We start from the raw sequence: 19186 nt of genomic DNA, 5'->3' as shown, positions 1-19186 counted from the left end.
GATAGAGATCAGTTCACCTGGAGAAAATGGCTGCTTTGGCCAATGGATTCTATGGCATGGAAGTTCCTCCCCTCCCTAAACCCCACCCTCCTCAGGCTCCACTTCCCAAATCTCCAGGTAATTCCCAACCCAGAGCTGGCAATCCTACCCATCACTCGAAGCGCATATCTACAAAATGCAGTTGCATATATTCATGTGTAATCTTTGCAGTTCGTGGGAGGGAAGGTGGCATGGTATGGCTTGATCTCGTCAGATCTCGGAAGCTAAGCAGGGCTGGCATCTGGATGGGAGACCACCAAAGAAGAAGAGTTGGCTTTTATTCCCTGATTTTCTCTGCCTTTTCTTAAACTGGCTTACAATTACCTTCCCTTCCTCTCTCCATATACACCTTGTGAGGTAGGTGGGTAGGGTTGCCAGCTGTGGGTTGTGAAATACCTGGAGATTTTGGGGGTGGAGCTTGAGGAGAGTGGGATTTGGGGAGGGGTGGGACTTCAAAGGGGTATAATGCCATAGTCCACCTTCTAAAATTTTCTCCAGGGGAACTGATCTCCATTGCCTGGAGATCACTTGTAACAGCAGGAGATCGCCAGCCACCACGTGGAAGTTGGCAACCCTATAGGTGGGGCTGAGAGACTAGCCCAAGGTCACCCAGCAGGCTTCATGTGTAGGAGTGGGGAAACCAACCCGTTTCACCACATTAGAGTCCACCGCTCATGTGGGGAATCAAACCCGGTTCTCCAGATTAGAGTCCTTCACTCTTAAGCCCTACACCACGCTGGAAGTCCTGGGTTGCTGTTCGGGTTACCAAACTCCAGGTTGTAGCTGGAGATCTCCTGCTATTACAACTGCTTTCCAGCCGATAGAGATCAGTTCCCCTGGAGAAAATGGCTGCTGTGGCAATTGGACTCTATGGCATTGGAGTCCCTCCTCTCCCCAAACCCCGCCCTCCTCAGGCTCTGCCCCAAAAACCTCCTGCCAGTGGCGAAGAGGTACCAGGCCACCCTAGTTGCTATGCAGGGGAAGGCCCTAGCAAACCACCCCTGGTTCTCACTTGCCTTGAAAGCCCTTTGTTGGGGTTGCTGTAAGTCAGCTGCTACAATGGAGCCCGCGTACAGTCTTTGCAGTTATGTGGAGGTTAACTTTAATGGAAACCCAAACGAACGAAAAATTGCATTTTGCCGAAATCCAGAAAATGCCAGTAAATTGCAAAAGGTCACAGTTTTCTAAAAAGAACTATCGCACCCCTTTTCCTCGGTTGGAGAATGGAAACTGCATCAAAGGGAGGAGGGTGAGTGTGGTGTGCTCAAACGTCTAAGGACAGATGTTTATTTAGTTAATATTAATTGGATACCTGAATATTAATAAGCTTTCCCCACTCCTCCACATGAAGCCAGCTGGGTGACCTTGGGCTAGTCACACTCTCTCAGCCCCACCTACCTCCCAGGGTGTCTGTTGTGGGGAGGGGAAGGTGATTGTAAGCTGGTTTGATTCTTCCTTAAGTGGTAGAGAAAGTCGGCATATAAAAACCTACACTTCTTCTTCTGAAGAGGTTCCATGCAGCACCTTTTGGCTCTCCTCCCAGTCCCTTTTAAAAATCATTCATTTGCCAGTTTGGAAATCCTTTCGAACCAGTTGATGCTGAATCACCATGTCCATTGGCAGTAACTAAACATGACCTCTGCAGGAGTCGGGCACCGGAGTGCTCTCTGGTTGAGAGCAAGCGGAGCTGATGTGTAAACGTGTGTAACCTCTTATCGTTGGCGATCGGCTCGGCGCTGGAGTGACATGGATATCACCAGTGTAGTTGTTTCTTTTAACCATGACATCACGGGTTTAAAAATAAACCCAGAAAAGACACACGCCCCAACGCTACATCGGGACGACACTGTGGGAAAGGCGCTGCAGAGAGACTGGGGGAACCCAGAAGACGGGAACAGAGGGCCCTTATCAGATCAGTTCTATTTCAAAATATCGAGCTGTCTCCAGGTTCTTTGAAAAAGCAGATTTTAAGAGTTGTCCTTCTCTAGTTGGGGGGCCAGTTTGCCATTAACGTCACTGCAGAGGCCTGTCCTTCTTTTGTGTGCTTTTCGTCTGGCTCCTCTCCTCTTCCACCTTTCCTCACTGAACACCTGTCGATAGGTGATGTGATTATTTTTGTGGCCGTGAAGGGATAGTGATCGGAGGATGCAAGAGATCCCTGCCTCTCACAAGAAGGACGGGCTCCTTCATTCAGCTTGTTTTGAGGCATGCTGAAGGTGTTTTGGACAGGACGTGTTTGTTGTTGGGAGGTTCCCCCCCCACGACGTGGGTGTCTGAGCGTGGGGCTTCTTTTACAGTTTTGCTATGTTGCAGCAAATTCTGAGGGACCTGTACATTGATCCGGAGCTGCTAGCCGAGCTGAATGATGAGCAGAAGCACATTCTCTTCTACAAGATGAGGGAAGAGCAGGTCCGACGATGGAGGGAGAGGGAGGAAAAGCTTCATGAAGAAGAGGCCAGGCTGAAGAGGACTGCCAGGCTCAAGCTGAGTAAGATTTGGCTGCTTTTCTTATCACTGCTAGTCTATGTGAATTTTCTTGTGCAAAGCTGTATGCCTGCTTTGTCATTAGCCTTTGTCATTAGTCTAAATTGTGGATCTCCCTGCCCCAGGATGTGGTGATGGCTGCCAACTTGGAAGGCTTGAGGAGGAGAGTGGACGCGTTCATGGAGGAGGGGGTATCCATGGTTACTAATCAAAATGAATGCTGGTCATGATGCATAGCTATTCTCTCCCTTCTCATTGGCATGGCCATTATATTAGGTGTTAAGTCCGTGTGGGAAGGACACACGAGGTCGAGACGGAGTTCCAACAACAACACAGCTTTATTGATTTCAGCAATGAACAGAACTGAACTGAGAACTGTACAACCAGGCCCTGCTTAAATGCTCCCCTGGCCCCTGGAGGCCACTCCCCCCCTGATCTGTGATAGGGGGAAAACAACCCCCAGGTCACCAATGGCATGACCCGGCTTAGGGCCAATGGGATGCGATGGCTTGGCCAATCGTGCGAGCAGGGCTTAGGAGCCTTTGCTCAGGACTCAAGCTCCAAGGCTTTGCTTGCTATGATCTTAGTTACCCACATACATTACACCCCTCCCCCCTAAGTCTGAACACTCACGAGCACACAAAGTCTTTCAGGTGGCTGGGTCGTGTTCGTATCTGCTGTGACCTACGCGGTGCCGGGACTGGCGTAGTGGGTGCTGGGGCCATGTCTGTGTCAGCGGTCGGTTCGGGTTAGCTTGAAGCGGCTTCTGATATTTCTTCTTGCGTGCCGGCAGACAGGCGCTCCTCGCTCGGCTTGCTCTCCCCTGGCGCGGCTCGCTTCGGGAACTCTGGAGCTTCCACGATAGCGGTGCTGTCGTGTGCGTCAGCCGGTCGGCGGCGCAGCTGATCAATGTGTCGCTGGAGGACTTGACCCTCGGGGGTGGCAACCCGGTAGGATACCGGGCCGGTTGCGTCTTGCACGGTGGCCGGGATCCAGGTTGGGCCCCTTCCGTAGTTTCGTGCATAGATGGGGGCGTCCTGTTCTACGACCTGTGGGGCGGCTGGGTTTTCTCTGTGGCGAGGGCACTCCGGCGCGTGGTCGGGGTGTAGCCGGTCAAGGGGCATTTTTGGCCGGCGCCCCATGAGGAGCTACGGGGCTTTTGCCGGTTGTAGAGTTGGGCGTGGTGTGCTGGTACAGGAGGAATTCTGCCAGCCCCCTGTCCCAGTCATTGTGCTCGATGCGCCTCATCGCTTCCTTGGTCGTTCGGACCATTCGCTCTGCCTGTCCATTTGTGGTGGGGTGGAACGGGGCCGAGGTCGTGTGGCGGATTCCGTTTTTGGTCAAGAATTCTTGGAATTCCGCAGACATAAATTGGGCCCCGTTGTTGGAGACCACTGTGTCTGGCAAGCTGTGGGTGGTGAAAATCTTTCGCAGCTCCCGAACAACCACTTGCGATGTCATGGAGCCGACATCGGCAACCTCCAGCCACTTGGAGTAGGAGTCCACGACGATCAGGAACGTTTTGCCCTGGAACGGACCCGCAAAGTCTATGTGGAGGCGGGACCAGGGTTTGTGGGTGGACTCCCAGTGGTGGGTAGGGGCTCATGGCATCTCGGGCCGCGACTCTTGGCACAGCCGGCAGCGGTTCACCCACTCCTCTACAGCAGCGTCTATGCCCGGTCACCAAACGTAGCTCCTAGCCAGGGCCTTCATGTGCACAATACCCGGGTGGCAGGCATGCAGGGCCTCCAGGACCTTTGTGCGCAGTTTGGCTGGAACCACGACGCGATTCCCCCAGAGCAGACACCCCTTATTAAGCGAGAGTTCGTGCTGCCACGTGAAAAAGGGTTTGAATTCACCCTCCGGTCTGGCAGCCGGCCACCCCTTCCCCACACAGTTCAAAACGCTGGCGAGGGTGCGGTCCTTCGCGGTATGAGCTGCAATGTCTGAGGCATGCAACAGAGGTTCAGGCAGGGTTTCCAGCAGCATGACGTTGTAGGCTGGGGACGGGTCCGGCCCAGAGTCCTCGAGCGGCAAGCGGCTGAGCACATTTACATTCGCGATGCTGGACCCGGGGCGGTGCAGCAGCCTGAAGTCATAGGCGTTGGGAAAAATCGACCACCGGAGAATGCGGGGGGACAGGATTTGTGGTGTCTGTCGATCCGGTACGAACAGCCCCAAGAGTGGCTTGTGGTTCGTGATGATGGAGAAAGGGCGGCCGTAAACGTAGTCGTGGAATTTCTTCATGCCGGCCACGACGGCAAGCACCTCCCGGTCAATTTGCACTTAGTTCCTCTCCGCAGCAGAGAGGGTCCGGAAGTAGAATGCAATTGGGGCCTCCCGACCACTCAGCAGCTGGTGGCTGAGGACTGCTCCGACGCCGTAGGGCGAGGCGTCACAAGTTACGAGAACGGGAAGCTTCTTGTCGAAATGGACGAGCAAGCTAGAGGGAGACAGGAGGGCCTTGGTAGCCTCAAATGCCCGTTGATGTGACTTACCCCACGACCTCGGGGAGGACTTGTCCAGGAGACTGTGGAGCGGCTCGGCAACCAACGCCTTGTTAGGGAGGAAGGCATGGTAAAAGTTCAGCAGGCCGAGGAATGACTGGAGCTCCTGCTTGCACTGGGGCGGCGGGGTGCTGTGGATGGCCTTGCTCTTGTCGGGCGTGGGATGAATGCCCTCTGTGTCGATCAAGTAGCCCCGGAACTCCACCTGCGGCAGGCCCAGCTGGCACTTCTCTCGCTTGACAGTCAGCCCGGCATCCCGGAAACAGCGGAGCACCCGGCGGACGCATACCAGGAGTTCGTCATTGGTGCTTGTGGCAATCAGGACGTCGTTGAAGTAGGGGACGACGCCGGGCAAGACCTTCAGGAGGTCCTCCATGAGATTCTGGAAGATGCCCGGGGCTGTGCTGACCCCGAACTGTAGGCGCATCACTCGGAAGGCACCCCGGTGTGTAACGATTGTGCCTCGGCCGACTCAGGGTCCACGGGCAGCTGTTGGTACGCCTGAGCGAGGTCCAGCTTGGCAAACACCTGGCCCCTGGCGAGGGAGGCCAGGAGATGGCTGACAACGGGCACGGGGTAGGTGTGCGGCCGCAGCGCCGTATTAATAGTACATTTGTAGTCCGCGCAGATGTGGATGTCCCCGTTGGGCTCGAGCGGCGTCACTATCAGGGTTTCCCATGGAGTGTTGGGGACCAGCACACCCTGTGCGACGAGACGGTCAATCTCCGCGTCGATCCCGAGCTTGAGAGCGAAGGGGACTTGTCGAGGCTTGAGGCGGATGGGTGCTGCAGCGGGGTCAACGTGCAGGCGAACAGGCGGCCCCTTGTAGCAGCCCAGCGGGCCCTTCCACACATCCTCTAATTCTGACCAAATGTCGTTGGATGCCGCCGATGTGAAGGCCGAGAGCCGGAACCAGTTGAGCCCCAGGAGACTTGCACGAGGACCCTCGACCACAATGAGGTGGAGGCGGCCGGAACGGTCCTGGAATCGGACAGGCACGCGGGCCTCCCCCCGGACCGGCACCCGGCGCCTCTGATAGTCCCAAATGGTGACACCGGACGGTCGCAACTCGGGGAGGGAGGCGGCGTGACGGGCCAGGTTGCGGTACGTGTCCAGCGATATAATGGAGAGAGCCGAGCTGGAGTCCACTTCTATCTCGCAAGGCGCGCCGCCGACCTCGACGACGATGGAGACCTTGTCTGCCCTGTGCACTTTGTGGAGGGAGATGATGTGCAGCTCGGAATCGTGGCGACCCCGGCAGCCAATGGCGGGCTCGTCATTGTCCAAGTCATGGACAGGTCGCGGGCCGCCATCTTTCTTGGCCGGGCGCGATGCTCATCCCTTTGGTGCCGAGCGGCAGACCTTGGCAATGTGGCCGACCCTGCCGAAAGCCCGGCAAGAGGCGTCGCAGAACCGGCAGGAATGGCAGTCGTGTCGCTCGCCGCAGCTTGCACACGGGCAGTCTGTGGCGCCCCGTGCCCGGCGCCCACGGTAGGCCCCTTGGTCGCTCAGCTTGTGAGCCTCGCCCTCGTTGCTGAAGGCCGCGTCGCTGGCACTCTCGTGGTGGACTGGAGCTGGATCACGGGGAGATGATGCGGTCCGGTCACCCAGGCGGCCGGGCCATGCGGAGGACTCGGCCGCGGTGGCTTCCTCGGTCAGCGCAAGGTCCTTCTTGGCCAGGAGCCGGAGGCGCAACTTGTCACTCCGCAGGCCGAACACGAAGCGGTCGCACAGCCGGTCGTTGAGGTCTGGGAACTCGCAGGAATGGGCGGCAGTGTGGAGCGCGGCGATATATCCAGCTGCAGATTCCCTGGGTTCCTGGTCCCGCAGGTGAAACGCTAAGCGGCGGGTGGCCCGAGTTGGCTGGGGGTTGAAATGGTTCCCCAGGAACCATTTCAACCCCCAGGAAATGGCGTCACGTCCAGTTCGGTGGGGGCCAGCAGGGACTGAGTGAGCTCGAAGGTCTGGGGTCCGCACAGGCTGAGGAAGGTGGAGTGTTTCTTCCCGACATCAGTGATGTCGTTGGCATCAAGGTAGAAGGCCAGCCGGTTCGCGTAGCTCTTCCAGACGCTAGGTTTGGAGGGGTCGAATTCTTCCAGAGACCCCCGGGACTCCATCTCAGCGAAGTGTTGCGTCTCTCGTGTGTCGAAGCGAATTCAGCAAGGCGAGCCGGCCAGTCCACCGGGCACTGTGAAGTTGCGGAGAATCGCAGGAGATTTCAGCGAGAGTGATTTCAGTAGTAAGCCGGACTGCCTACCAGCCTTCGTCGCCACTGTTAAGTCCGCGTGGGGAGGACACACGAGGTCGAGACGGAGTTCCAACAACAACACAGCTTTATTGATTTCAGCAATGAACAGAACTGAACTGAGAACTGTACAACCAGGCCCTGCTTAAATGCTCCCCTGGCCCCTGGTGGCCGCTCCCCCCCTGATCTGTGATGGGGGAAAACAACCCCCAGGTCACCAATGGCATGACCCGGCTTAGGGCCAATGGGATGCGTTGGCTTGGCCAATCGTGCGAGCAGGGCTTAGGAGCCTTTGCCCAGGACTCAAGCTCCTAGGCTTTGCTTGCTATGATCTTAGTTACCCACATACATTACATTAGGTGTTGTGGAACACGGGCAGGATAATGCTGCTGCAATCATCTTGCTTGTGGGCTTCCTAGAGGCACCTGGTTGGCCACTGTGTGAATAGACTGTAGGACTTGATGGACCTTGGTCTGATCTGGCATGGCTTTTCTCCCTGCCCCAGGATGTGGTGATGGCTGCCAACTTGGAAGGCATTAAGAGGGGAATGGACATGTTCATGGAGGATAGGGCTATCCATGACTACTAGTCAAAATGGATACTAGTCATGATGCAGGCTTATTCTGTCCAGGATCAGAGAAGCATGCCTATTATATTAGATGCTTTGGAACACAGGCAGGATGCTGCTCCTGCAGTCGTCTTGTTTGTGGGCTTCCTAGAGGCACCTGATTGGCCACTGTGTGAACAGACTGTTGGACTCGATGGGCCTTTGTCTGATCCCGCAGGGCTTTTCTTATGTTCTTATATCTAGTGAAGTAAGCTGTTCAAGGCAACCTCATGAATGTCACCATAAACCGTTATTGAAGCCAAACCAGCCAAATTTAGGCAAAGAATGCCAGCTCCAATGCAAACCCTTTTCAGACATTACAACTGCACATACTGGGAATCTGCTAACCAACATGTCTCGGAAGCATGCGCTACTCCCGCTACATGCAGTTGCTGTATTGTGTGGGAATAGGGACAACACATATATTTAATGTGTGTATTTAGCCTCAGTATATGTGAATGGAAATTCTGAAAAATACCATAAATGCATGCTGGAGCGGCTGGCTAGCACATTGTAAATATTCATGTTCCCCTGTTCATACAATATGATTCCCACATGTGTCGAGAGGCTGCATGCACAGTTAGTAAACTCCCAAAACACCTGATTGCAACATCTGAAAATGTCTTGTAGACAACTAGTTGAACTTCAATGAATGCTACAATGTATTTAGTTATTTAGAGGATTTCTAAGTTGCCTTCCACTGAATAGAAGATTCAGTTATTCGTGATTCGTTTCTCCTGAAGTTTTTAGTGGGAGTTTGGGGGTGATTCTTTCCATCTGAAACGCCGTTTCTGCCTCTGGCCTGCACAGCTGGGGTGCAGCATTGGTTAGAATGCAAGTCTCTCAGCGTGTGGATCTAGGGTTGCCAACCTCCAGGTAGTAGGTGGAGATCTCCTGCTATTACAACTGATCTCCAGCTGATGGAGATCAGTTCACCTGGAGAAAATGGCCCCTTTGGCAATTGGACTCTATGGCATCATAGAGTCTAACCCTCCCCTCCCCAAACCCCACCCTCAGGCTCCACCCCTAAAATTTCCAGGTATTTCCCAACCTGGAGTTGGCAACCCTATGTGGATCTGGTGGGCCAGAAATTGAGATGCTCCTACGGAATAACACTAGGCTGGGGGTTGGATGGAGAGTGGTTGTGCCCACCCTGGAAAGCACCACCAATGCCCTCTTATGCTCATCTGGAACATGTTTATGCGCTAGTAGATCTCCAGCTGTTAAAACAGGTCCCACTTCTAAACTGACTCTGGTTTTTGAGAACTATGTTTACAGTGCTGCAGGCTGCTGGAAGTGTGAGTTTGGAGGTGGTGGCTAGGGTTGCCAATTTCCAGGTAGTAGTTCGAGATGTCCTGGCAACTCTAGTGGTGACAGATGTATGGGTATGCCTGTTTCCTCCCTCTCTGCTGGTAGCTTGGGAGCAGGTTTGGGAGGGGCCGTGGTTCAGTGGCTTCGCATACCAAAGGTGCCAGGTTCAATTCCCTGGCATCTCCAGTTAGAGATAGAAATCAGTCCACCTGGAGAAAATGGCTGCTTGGCAATTGGAGTCTATGGCACTGAAGTCCCTCCCCTCTCCAAACCCCACCCTCCCCAAGCTCCACCCACAAAATCTCCAGGTAATTCCCAACCCTGAGCTGGCAACACTACCCATGCCCCCGACTCAGATAAAGGCCTATTTGATTGATCTGTGGTTTGGTGGGAAGAGAGGAACAGAACTCAGTTTAGCTCCACGCTGCGTACCAAAACAACATTAGGAAACAAAGATTGAACATAATACAAGCTAACTCTGAAAAAAAAAAAGGGACGGCAACATTTTTATATAGTAATTTGTCACACTTCTGACAGCAGCATTTCCATATATAAATTATACATTAAACCTATTCTGCTTTTTAGTGCACGGAATTGTTTTCCGGGTAATTAATTTTCTGGTTTGCAAAGAAGGATTGGGAAAAGAGGACTGAACACTTCCAGGGAACGGTAGACTGTCTGTCTGTCATCTTGGGAGGAAAGCACCCAGCCTCTGTGTTTTATTGAAGTCTGGTCCTAATCTGTGTGCCTCCCGTTTTAACGACGGCTAGGGTCTTTGGAGAGAAAAGAAATATAGGGTAGGTAGGTAGTGTTCTCTTTCTGACATAAAAGAGAGCAGGTCTATACTTTAAATCACAAGCAGAGGTAAAGTCAACCTGCTCGATAGGGATGCCAGTTCTGTGTTGGGAAATTCCTGGAGATTTTTTTGGGTGTGTGTGTGGAGCCTGGGAAGGGTGTGGTTTGGGGAGGACAGGGACCTCCAGTGCCATAGGGTTCAACCGTCCAAGCAGCCATTTTCTCCTGGGTCTGAAGACCATTTGTCATTTTCGGGGATACCTGTCTTATGGTTTAATTTCCCCCCCAAATATCCATTTTTGAACCCCCCAAAAGCCTTTTAAAAATCTGATGAATATTCAGAAAAGCAGAAAACAGGTCTCTATGTGACCTGCGATGCAACAGCGTTTCTTCAAGCACATTGCCCTCATTTCTGTGCATAACCTTGGGCGTAATGCTGTGCATTCAGTGCATTAAGAGAATTTTTATTTGCTCCTTAAAGAATGGTGTTTGCAAAACAATACACAAGTCAAGAACGAGCCACCTTGCTGTGCGTTCCGAGTAGCTTTAAACACGCAGGCAGTGTGACAAAAACGCGAGGGCTATTAAACTCTACAAGCGAGGTTTAATTTGCCAGAAGTTCAGGGTGGTCAAGTACAGGTTTTTAGTGCCTTCGAATACAATTAGGACTCCCTGATCTGCTCTGCTGTAGGAACAATGCAGCAAAGGTCAAATGGGGATTTAATGTTGTATTAAATACAAGCCATTTTTTCAGTAAAAGAAGATAATGGGTTCAGCTAGCTATATGCAGTAGCATTTGCAGTAGCACATTCCTGGCTGCATTATATTATAGGCCCTGGGCAGCCACAATTGAATCCAGATTGAGAAGGTGTGATTTCTAGCACAGACTCCCTGAGGTCAGTGGTGACAAGGTGCGGTACTAAAAGGAGAAGGTCAATCAGGAAAAGACAGAGACAGGGTTGCAATTTGCTATTCTCCATCCACTGCCAGCCTTTAATGGAGAGATGGGGGTGAGTGGGGGGGGGAATATCACTGTGCCTAACTCTCTAGGAACCTTCCCAATCTCTATGGTCTTTACCATAGAGCTTGGGCAAATTCCTAGACTTCCTCTCGACGTGGTGTCTTCACCCAGAACTGAGGTTGCTGTGCCATGCAACACTCCCCCTCCACTGCCCGACCCCAAGAAGTTTCTGCTAGTGCCAAGCGCAGGCCTGGCAACCTTTGATGAAGAGCCAAAGAGAACATGATTGTGGCCACAGGTCAATCCGATGGCTGATGACACCATTTTAGAAGCAGATGTAGTTTTTAAAGAGACTGCCGCAAAGGCCCCAATCTGGATTGGGTGTATGGCAGCCCCAGGAACTCCCCCCACATGTGCCTGCTTCAATTTTTAGTTTTGCTCAGAGACCAGGTTGTAATGAGGTACAAGTGAGAACAACTAATCAAGATTTTATTCAAACCATGCCTGTTATTTAATATCAGAAATGGTCTGAGAACAAAGGAGATTATTTCCAATATTAATTTAGGCTTAGAATCTTTCCAGTCTGACAGTCCAGCACCTCACTGTCTGATTTCAGTTGCCCAGGCAGCAGGAGGGACATGGAGGAGACAGAGAGACAGACATAGCAGCAATGTGCCTGACCTGGATGTCATCCAACCAGAAGAGGTTGCCTGTATTCCCACCCAACAGGATCATTCCTATTGCAGTTCCATTTCCCACTAATTATTGTGTTTCTTCGTGGCTTTATGAAAGGGTTTCTACTGCTATAGAAATGTTAAGTTCCCCTGTTTGTGCAGATTATTTCATTTTCTGGGGTGGAGCTTGTCTCCTTGCTTTACTACATTTTCCCCAGGTGCAAAACAGGTATAGGATTGCACCTGTAGGGGAGAAAGGCAAACTTGTTGCATTCACTGTCTGAAAGGAAAGGTACTGCGGAGGAGAGACAGAGGGCTGAGGGCAGTGAGATTACTTCTGCCCTCGAAAACAGGCACAGCAGTTTGCCTGTGAGAAGAGAGAAGTAAAGGTTTCTCTTGCACTCTCTCCTTCTGGTGGGCAGGTCCAGATGCATTGCAGACTGGAACTGCTGCCAGTGAAAAGCAGGGCCAGATGAGATTCAGGCTAAAGACGGACCTCTTTCTACAATGGAGATCACACACACATGAATAGGGTTGCCAGCTCTGGGTTATGAAATACCTGGAAATTTTGGGGATGGAGCCTGAGGAGGGCGGGATTTGGAGAGGGGAGGGACTTCAATGCCATAGAGTCCAATTGCCAAAGTGGCCATTTTCTCCATGGGAACTGAATTCTATCGCCTGGAGATCAGTTGTAATAGCGGGAGATCTCCAGCCACCACTTGGAGGTTGGCAACCTTACACATGAAGCTGTGCCATAGTGAAGACTTATATACACGGGTTGTTTCCATGGCAATGTACCCCCCCCAACTACTTTGGGGCTCCATTTTCATTATGCACGTCTTTCCTGATTTTTAGAAATCGCTTTGCTGTCTCCCTGCGTTTCCTCTGCGTTTTCTGGATGCCACCAGAAACAGCATCCAGAAAATGCGGGGAGAGAGAGAAGTGACTTCTAAAGGTTGGAAAAGATGTGCATAATGAAAACAAAGCCCCAAAGTAGTTGTGGGGAGGAAGGAAGATCACCACAGAAACAACCCATGCATAAAAGGCCACAGACAGAGCATTGGTCCATCGAGGTCAGTTCTATTTCTCCAGACTGGCAAGAGCTCTCCAGGGCTCTTTCACATCCCCTTCTATCTGATCCTTTTGACTGGAGACACCAGGGATTGAACACAAGGCCTTCTGCATGCAGAGCAGATGCTCCATCACTGAGCCACGGCCTCTTCCTGCTCTAAGATCAGTGATGAGGACCACGTGTCAGGGATCTTACAGCTGGCATGTCATATAAAAGCAGATACACCATTTCCTTCAGACAAATCCTGCCCTTCTTCTAAGGAGCTCAGGGATGCGATCCTGGCTCTTCCCCATTTATTCTCACAACAACCTTGCAAAGAACATTAGAAGAAGAAGCAGCGTTGGTTTTTATACCCCGATTTTCTCTGACTTTAAGGAGTCTCAAAGCGGTTTACAATCGCCTTCCCTTCCTCTACCCACAACAGATTCCTTGTGAGGTAGGTGGGGCTGAGAGAGCTCAGAGAGAACTGTGATTAGCTCAAGGCCACCCAGCAGGCTTCATATGTAGGAGTGGGGAATCAAACCCGGTTCACTGGATTAGAGTCTGCCGCTCATGGGGAGGAGAGGGGAATCAAACCCAGTTCACCAGATTAGAGTCCGCCGCTCATGTCAGAGTGGGGTATCAAACCTAGTCCTCCAGATTAGAGTCCGCCGCTCATGTGGAGGAGTGGGGGATCAAACCCGGTTCTCCAGATTAGAGTCTGAAGCTCTTAACCACTATACCACACTGGGTCTCGGTTGAGAATGACTACCGTAAAATCAGCCAAGTTTCCAAGCCTGGCTTTCCCAGCTCCTAGGCCGACACTGTAACCACTACACCACCCTGCCTCTCTCCCCAAAGTTTTCAACCCAGAGGGGGTGGCAACCCTAGACTCGGTCCCGGCTCAAGGTTTCCAGTTCAAGGCCAGGCTCCCTGATAATAGAGTTGGAAATTTTGGTTCAACTCTCTGGCAGCAGAGAGAAAGTTAATCTCACAGCCTTATAGCTGCCTCCCTTGCCAGATACATAAATCTTGTTTGTTTTACTTAAGAGCTGAGGGATTACATAGAGTCTATAAGAATGTATGTGCCTTATCCTAGGCCCCGAGCTAATATCAGCACTAGGGATACCTAAGAGGATGCTGTAATATTATGAATGGGTCCTTCTGAGCATGCCAGAGACGGTCCCAGAGTTTTCTTGGAACCTGGCCCAACATAGTTAAGGAATGTATGTAAACATCTCCTGATTTGATTAATGAGCAGCTTTCTTGGTAGGGCTGCCAACTCTGGGTTGGGAAATTCCTGGAGATTTGGGGGTGGAGCCTAGGGAGGGCAGTGGTTTGGGGAGGGGAGGGACCTCAGTAAGGTGTCATGCCACAAAGCCTGCCCTCCAAAGCAGCCATTTTCTTTGAGATAACTGATCTCTGTCATCTGGAGATCAGTTGTAATGTTGGTAGATCTCTAGGCTAGCAGCCTCCAGGTACTAGCTGGAGATCTCCTGCTATTGCAACTGATCTCCCGCCGATAGAGATCAGTTCATCTGGAGAAAAGGGCCACTTTGGCAATTGGACTCTATGGCATTGAAGTCCCTCCCCTCCCCAAACCCTGCCCTCCTCAGGCTTGGCTCTGAAGGAGACTCCCTCAGACTTTGGCTGGCTCTGATATCACCCCCTCAAAGAAAACTGCTGTTAAACTGAAGGTCGCCCCGAGTAGAGGCTTCGTTTCCCCACACCATGGCCATCTTTTGAAATCAGATTTTTGATGGCCATAATAAAGGACTGGTTGCTGGGTACCCAAGGTTGGGTAGAATATAAATACACACACACACACACACACACACACACACAAATATAATTTATTAGAAGTGCTAAGTAAAGGTTAAATATAATAAATTGTATTTTTAGTATTTATACACACACACATATATATACATATATATACATATACATGTATGTATGTATGTATGTATGTATTTTCTTTCTACCCAACCTTGGGTACCCAGCTTCTGTTTTCAGGTTGGGTTTTATTCCCCTCTTTTTTTTCTGTGCCTTATTTTTCTTGCATTTAAGCTGTTTCCCTCAGTTTGGAAGCTAATTTGCATGGACATCATTCTATGAGCCCCATATATGAAGGGAGCCCCCAGACTTTGAGGAACCAGTATGTCAGTCGGAATGCAGGCAGGACAATGCTGCTGCAGTCGTCTTGTTTGCGGGCTTCCTAGAGAGTTGGCCACTGTGTGAACAGACTGCTGGACTTGATGGGCCTGGTTCTGATCCAGCAGGGCCTTTCTTATGTTTTTAAGGCAGTCAGGCCAAGAGCAGGGAATCATGCAGATCCGCAATAGGCAGCCTCTTCTTTATTTGAGGTCAGCAGAGCCCTCAATTATTTCATGTAGCTCTTTTATTTCTCTTGCTTCCCTCACCTAGATCAGCACACAGCATGGGCGTTCCGGTACTAGGAAGCCTCTCCTATTTAAGAGGGAGACTGCTTCGGACAAAACTCTGCGGGGCCCCTAAAGTAAAGCTCTCACACACGGCAGAACTCTCCATCAGCATTCTTTACTGTTTCCATGCCAAAAGCGAGAGCGACATGCTGAGCAGCTGCCAATGCATCATGATCAAAGGCGCATGGGATCAATAGGGTACCCTTTCCCCTCTTGCTCTCTAAGTGTAGATCAAAGACCAAGGCCACAGGTGCGACCTCAGCGCCGTTCTTTGGTTGCAAACTGAACTGCCATGGGTGGGGGGGAGAAGAGGATTGACAAGTCCACATGCGCCTGAAGTTGCATAGCAACCATTCAAGCATCAACCTTTTGGAAAAGATTTTAGCTGAAATACTGCAGAGAATCAGAACGAGTAAGATCGGTGCATAGGAGCTGTACCAAAATAGTGGAATCCAGATGATATCCCAAGTAGGTCATTAAGTCACCGCCCACACACTTCTCTTTGCCGGCCGCACATGTGTGTTCATCAATTATGGATAACGCAGCCCTTCATCAGTTATAAAAATGGCACCTTTCCAGTGTTAAAAATAAATTAAAACAAAATTGACCCAGAGTAATGATCACGTAAAAACCCCTTTCTGGGATGATCAAAGCACCTTTATCGATGCAATGAGAACGGCTGCTCTGGAACAGGGGTCCCTAATCTTTTTCAGCCTGTGGGAATCTTTGGTGGGCGTGGTCACAAGGAGGCGTAGCCAGCCATAAAATGGCTGCTGCAGCTTACCTTCAAGCTAGGGTTGCCAACCGTGAGGTGGTGGATGGAGATCGCCTGCTATTACAACTGATCTGCAGACTCCAGCCGATAGAGATCGGTTCACCTGGAGAAAATGATTGCTTTGGCAATTGGACTCTACAGCATTAAAGTCCCTTCAATGCTTCAATGCCATAGAGTCCAATGGCCGAAGCAGCCATTTTCTCCTGGGGAAACTGATCTCTATCGGCTGGAGATCTGTTGTAATAGCAGGAGATCTCCAGCTAGTACCTGGAGGTTGGCAACCCTACTATAGCTATTTGGCCTGCTGAGTTAAATGCTTTAGTTTACTTTTTCATTTGAGGCCAGCAGGGAAAAGTAACTGAGTTTCACTGCTTTAAAGACTCAAAACATCAATACTGTATATGACGCTGCCTTACCCCACATCAGATGATCATTGGTCCATCAAGGCCTGTATAGTTAACTCAGACTGACATTGGCTCCCCATGGTAACGTCACCCAGTCCTTTTAACTGGTGATACTGGGGACTGAACCTGAGACCTTCTGTGTTCCAAGCAGCTGCTCTACCATGGAGCCACAGCCCACCCCACAAAGGGCCCCAAAGTAGATAAACCATAACCCCTCATCTACTGGCACAGGATAGGGTTGCCCACCTCTAGGCAGTAGCTGGAGATCTGCTATTACAACTGATCTCCAGCTGACAGAGATCAATTCATCTGAAGAAAATGGCTGCTTTGGCTATTGGACTCTATGGTATTGATGTTCCTCCCCTCCCCAAACCCCGCCCTCCTCAGGCTCCGCCCCAAAATTCTACCCCAGAGCTGGCAACCCTATTTAAAGAAAGAAATACTGGTCTCAGTAGAATGTTTTGCGCATTTCAAGATTCGTACATTTGCAGCAAGCGCCGAAAATCCTCCGTGCCCAAGCCAAGTCGCTTCACATTCCTTTATTTGCATTTGACGGCAGTGCCGCATCCCTTGCTGTTTCCCCTTCTAGCCTCCATCTTATTTATTTACTTGTATTGATAAATCTTGCTAGCTGCTTCTCTATAAAAAGCCCAAAGTGATGGACAATAAAACAAAGAATTAAAGCGATGTATCCGTTAAAAACAAAACAACACAACACTGAAAACAAGCTGTAGTTTAGAATCAGGGGCAATAAAAGACAGATATAAAATCCAGCCGTCCAGCAATACTCTTTTAATAGGTCTGTTGGAACAGAAATACGCCGGGTAGTGAAAAGAGAAAGCATTGACCTTGGCCTATTTGTAGGGTTGCCAACCTCCAGGTAGTGGCTGGAGAACTGCCGCTATTACTACTGACCTCCAGGTGACAGAGATCAGTTCGCTTTGGCTGCAGATCAGTTGTAATGGTGGGAGATCAGCTACTATCTGGAGGTTGGCATCCCTAAGAACAGGGAAGGGGTGGAACTAAGGTCCTTACATCACCCATGATCTCTCTTGCTCTGATTTTATTTTATTTTCATTTGAGGGTTTCCCCCCCCCCCCGATTTACAACTTTTTAGATAAAAAATTCTAATAAAAAGGTCCACTTTCAAATTGGCACCGTGCAACATCTAGGACCTCATCTTTGCTGAGTCTATGGGCACGTTTGGAATTTGGAGAAGCAGGCAGTGTCTGGCAACTAGTAGGAGGGTTTTGGGGGTGGGGCAGCATCTCAGGAGAAAAATTAAAAGAAAAATAAGGTCTTGTCTACTTACAGGAAGTTCTTACCATAGAGTTCCTGGTGATTCCTAGAGCTACCCTTTGTCACTTCTGGGTAGCTCCAGGAACAACGTCTTATTCTATAGTAAGAAGTTGTTGTCAGTAGATGAGGCCTTACTTTTCTGGAAGCCGGGGTGAGCAATGGAACTGGCGGTGGTGGGGGGACCCCCATCACCACCAGGGGGTTTGGCAGCCCTACTAAGATCCGGTAGTGAGTGCCACCACAAAATGGCTTCCAGGGGGCAAAGTGAAAGTGGAACCAATCACGGCATGGATTTAATGGGGTATAATGCCGTAGAGTCCAATAGCCAAAGCATCAATTTTCTCCAGGTGAACTGATCTCTGTCACCTGGAGATCAGTTGTAATAGCAGGAGATCTCCAGCATGGGGTTGCCAACCTCCAGGTACTAGCTAGAGATCTTCTGCTATTACAACTGATTTCCAGCCGATAGAGATCAGTTCACCTGGAGAAAGTGGCCGCTTTGGCCATTGGACTCTATGGCATTGAAGCCCCTCCCCTCCTCAAACCCCGCCCTTCTCAGGCTCCACCCCAAAAACCTCCCGCCAATGGTGAAGAGGGACCTGGCAACCCTACCCCAGCACCACCTGGAGGCTGGCAACCCTAGTTACCACAGTGTACTGTTTCTACTCATAGGTGAATAGTTCTCATGGGTCTTTCCTGGCTGTTGACCAAAGTTGTCTTTCTTTGCTTCTCAATTTTATAATTTTCAGATTTCCATTCATTTACACATTGGATTTTACTGTGTGGCATTATTTGATCTTCAGTCACCTGAACACTTTTAGCAACTAGCATAAATCCCTGGGAGGGCTCTCCTTCTTTGGATTTTTTTTAAGCAGAGGCTAGATGGCCATTGGACATCAGCAATGCTGATTCTGTGAACTTAGGCAAATCATGAGAGGGAGGGCAGGAAGGGTCGTGTCAGTGATTGGCTCTCGTGGCCCTTTCTTACATGCCCAGGGAAATGCAGATCTCCACTTTGGGGTCCGGAAGCAATTTTCCTCCAGGCCAGATTGGCCAGGGAACATGGAGGAATTTTTGTGGCCATCTTCTGCGCATGGAACAGGAGTCACTAGATGTGTGTCTGTGGGGGGTGGGGGGAGGCAGTTGTGAATTTACTGCATTGTGCAAGGAGTTAGACTAGATGACCCTGATGATCCCTTCCAACTTTATGAGTCTTTGATTCTATTGTATGAAATCCAGTTTAGTGAATTTTCCTTACTCCAAATGTTGTCAACGTTTATAAATGCCTTCTCTCTCTTATTTTTAATTAAAACCGAGCTCTGAAGAGAACATTTGAAATACAAATTTGAGATGTCATTTGACATTCCTCCGACCAGAGCGAGTGTGTCATTTTTCACTCAACCGGCCATCCTTTGATTAGTTTGGCTGAAACAGGATGCCACCAGGGACCTTCCAGTTGGCATTCTGTCATCTCTGTAATAACAGAGCTGACGGCAGGCGGCAATGAGATTTCGGAATACATTGGGGCCTGAAGGACTGAAGGACAGGCTTGTGGGATGGAAAAGATGCTGGGTTTGTTTGCTTCCTGCTTTC

At 50.5% G+C, this 19186-nt stretch overlaps 1 protein-coding gene across 1 annotated transcript in view; it reads left to right on the top strand.

The window, feature by feature from the left end:
• The first annotated feature begins 2343 nt into the window (after positions 1–2343).
• The window catches only part of SH2D4B (SH2 domain containing 4B), a 129929-nt gene continuing 113086 nt past the window's right edge, over positions 2344–19186 (top strand). The window contains exons 1-2 of the mRNA XM_056850106.1: positions 2344–2493; positions 6974–6980. Of these exons, the coding sequence (XP_056706084.1) occupies positions 2344–2493; positions 6974–6980 (157 nt within the window). The remainder of the gene's footprint in view (positions 2494–6973; positions 6981–19186) is intronic.

Source organism: Euleptes europaea, chromosome 5, assembly GCF_029931775.1.
Source record: "Euleptes europaea isolate rEulEur1 chromosome 5, rEulEur1.hap1, whole genome shotgun sequence".
NCBI lineage: Eukaryota > Metazoa > Chordata > Lepidosauria > Squamata > Sphaerodactylidae > Euleptes > Euleptes europaea.
This window is presented reverse-complemented; position numbering and strand designations above follow the sequence as displayed.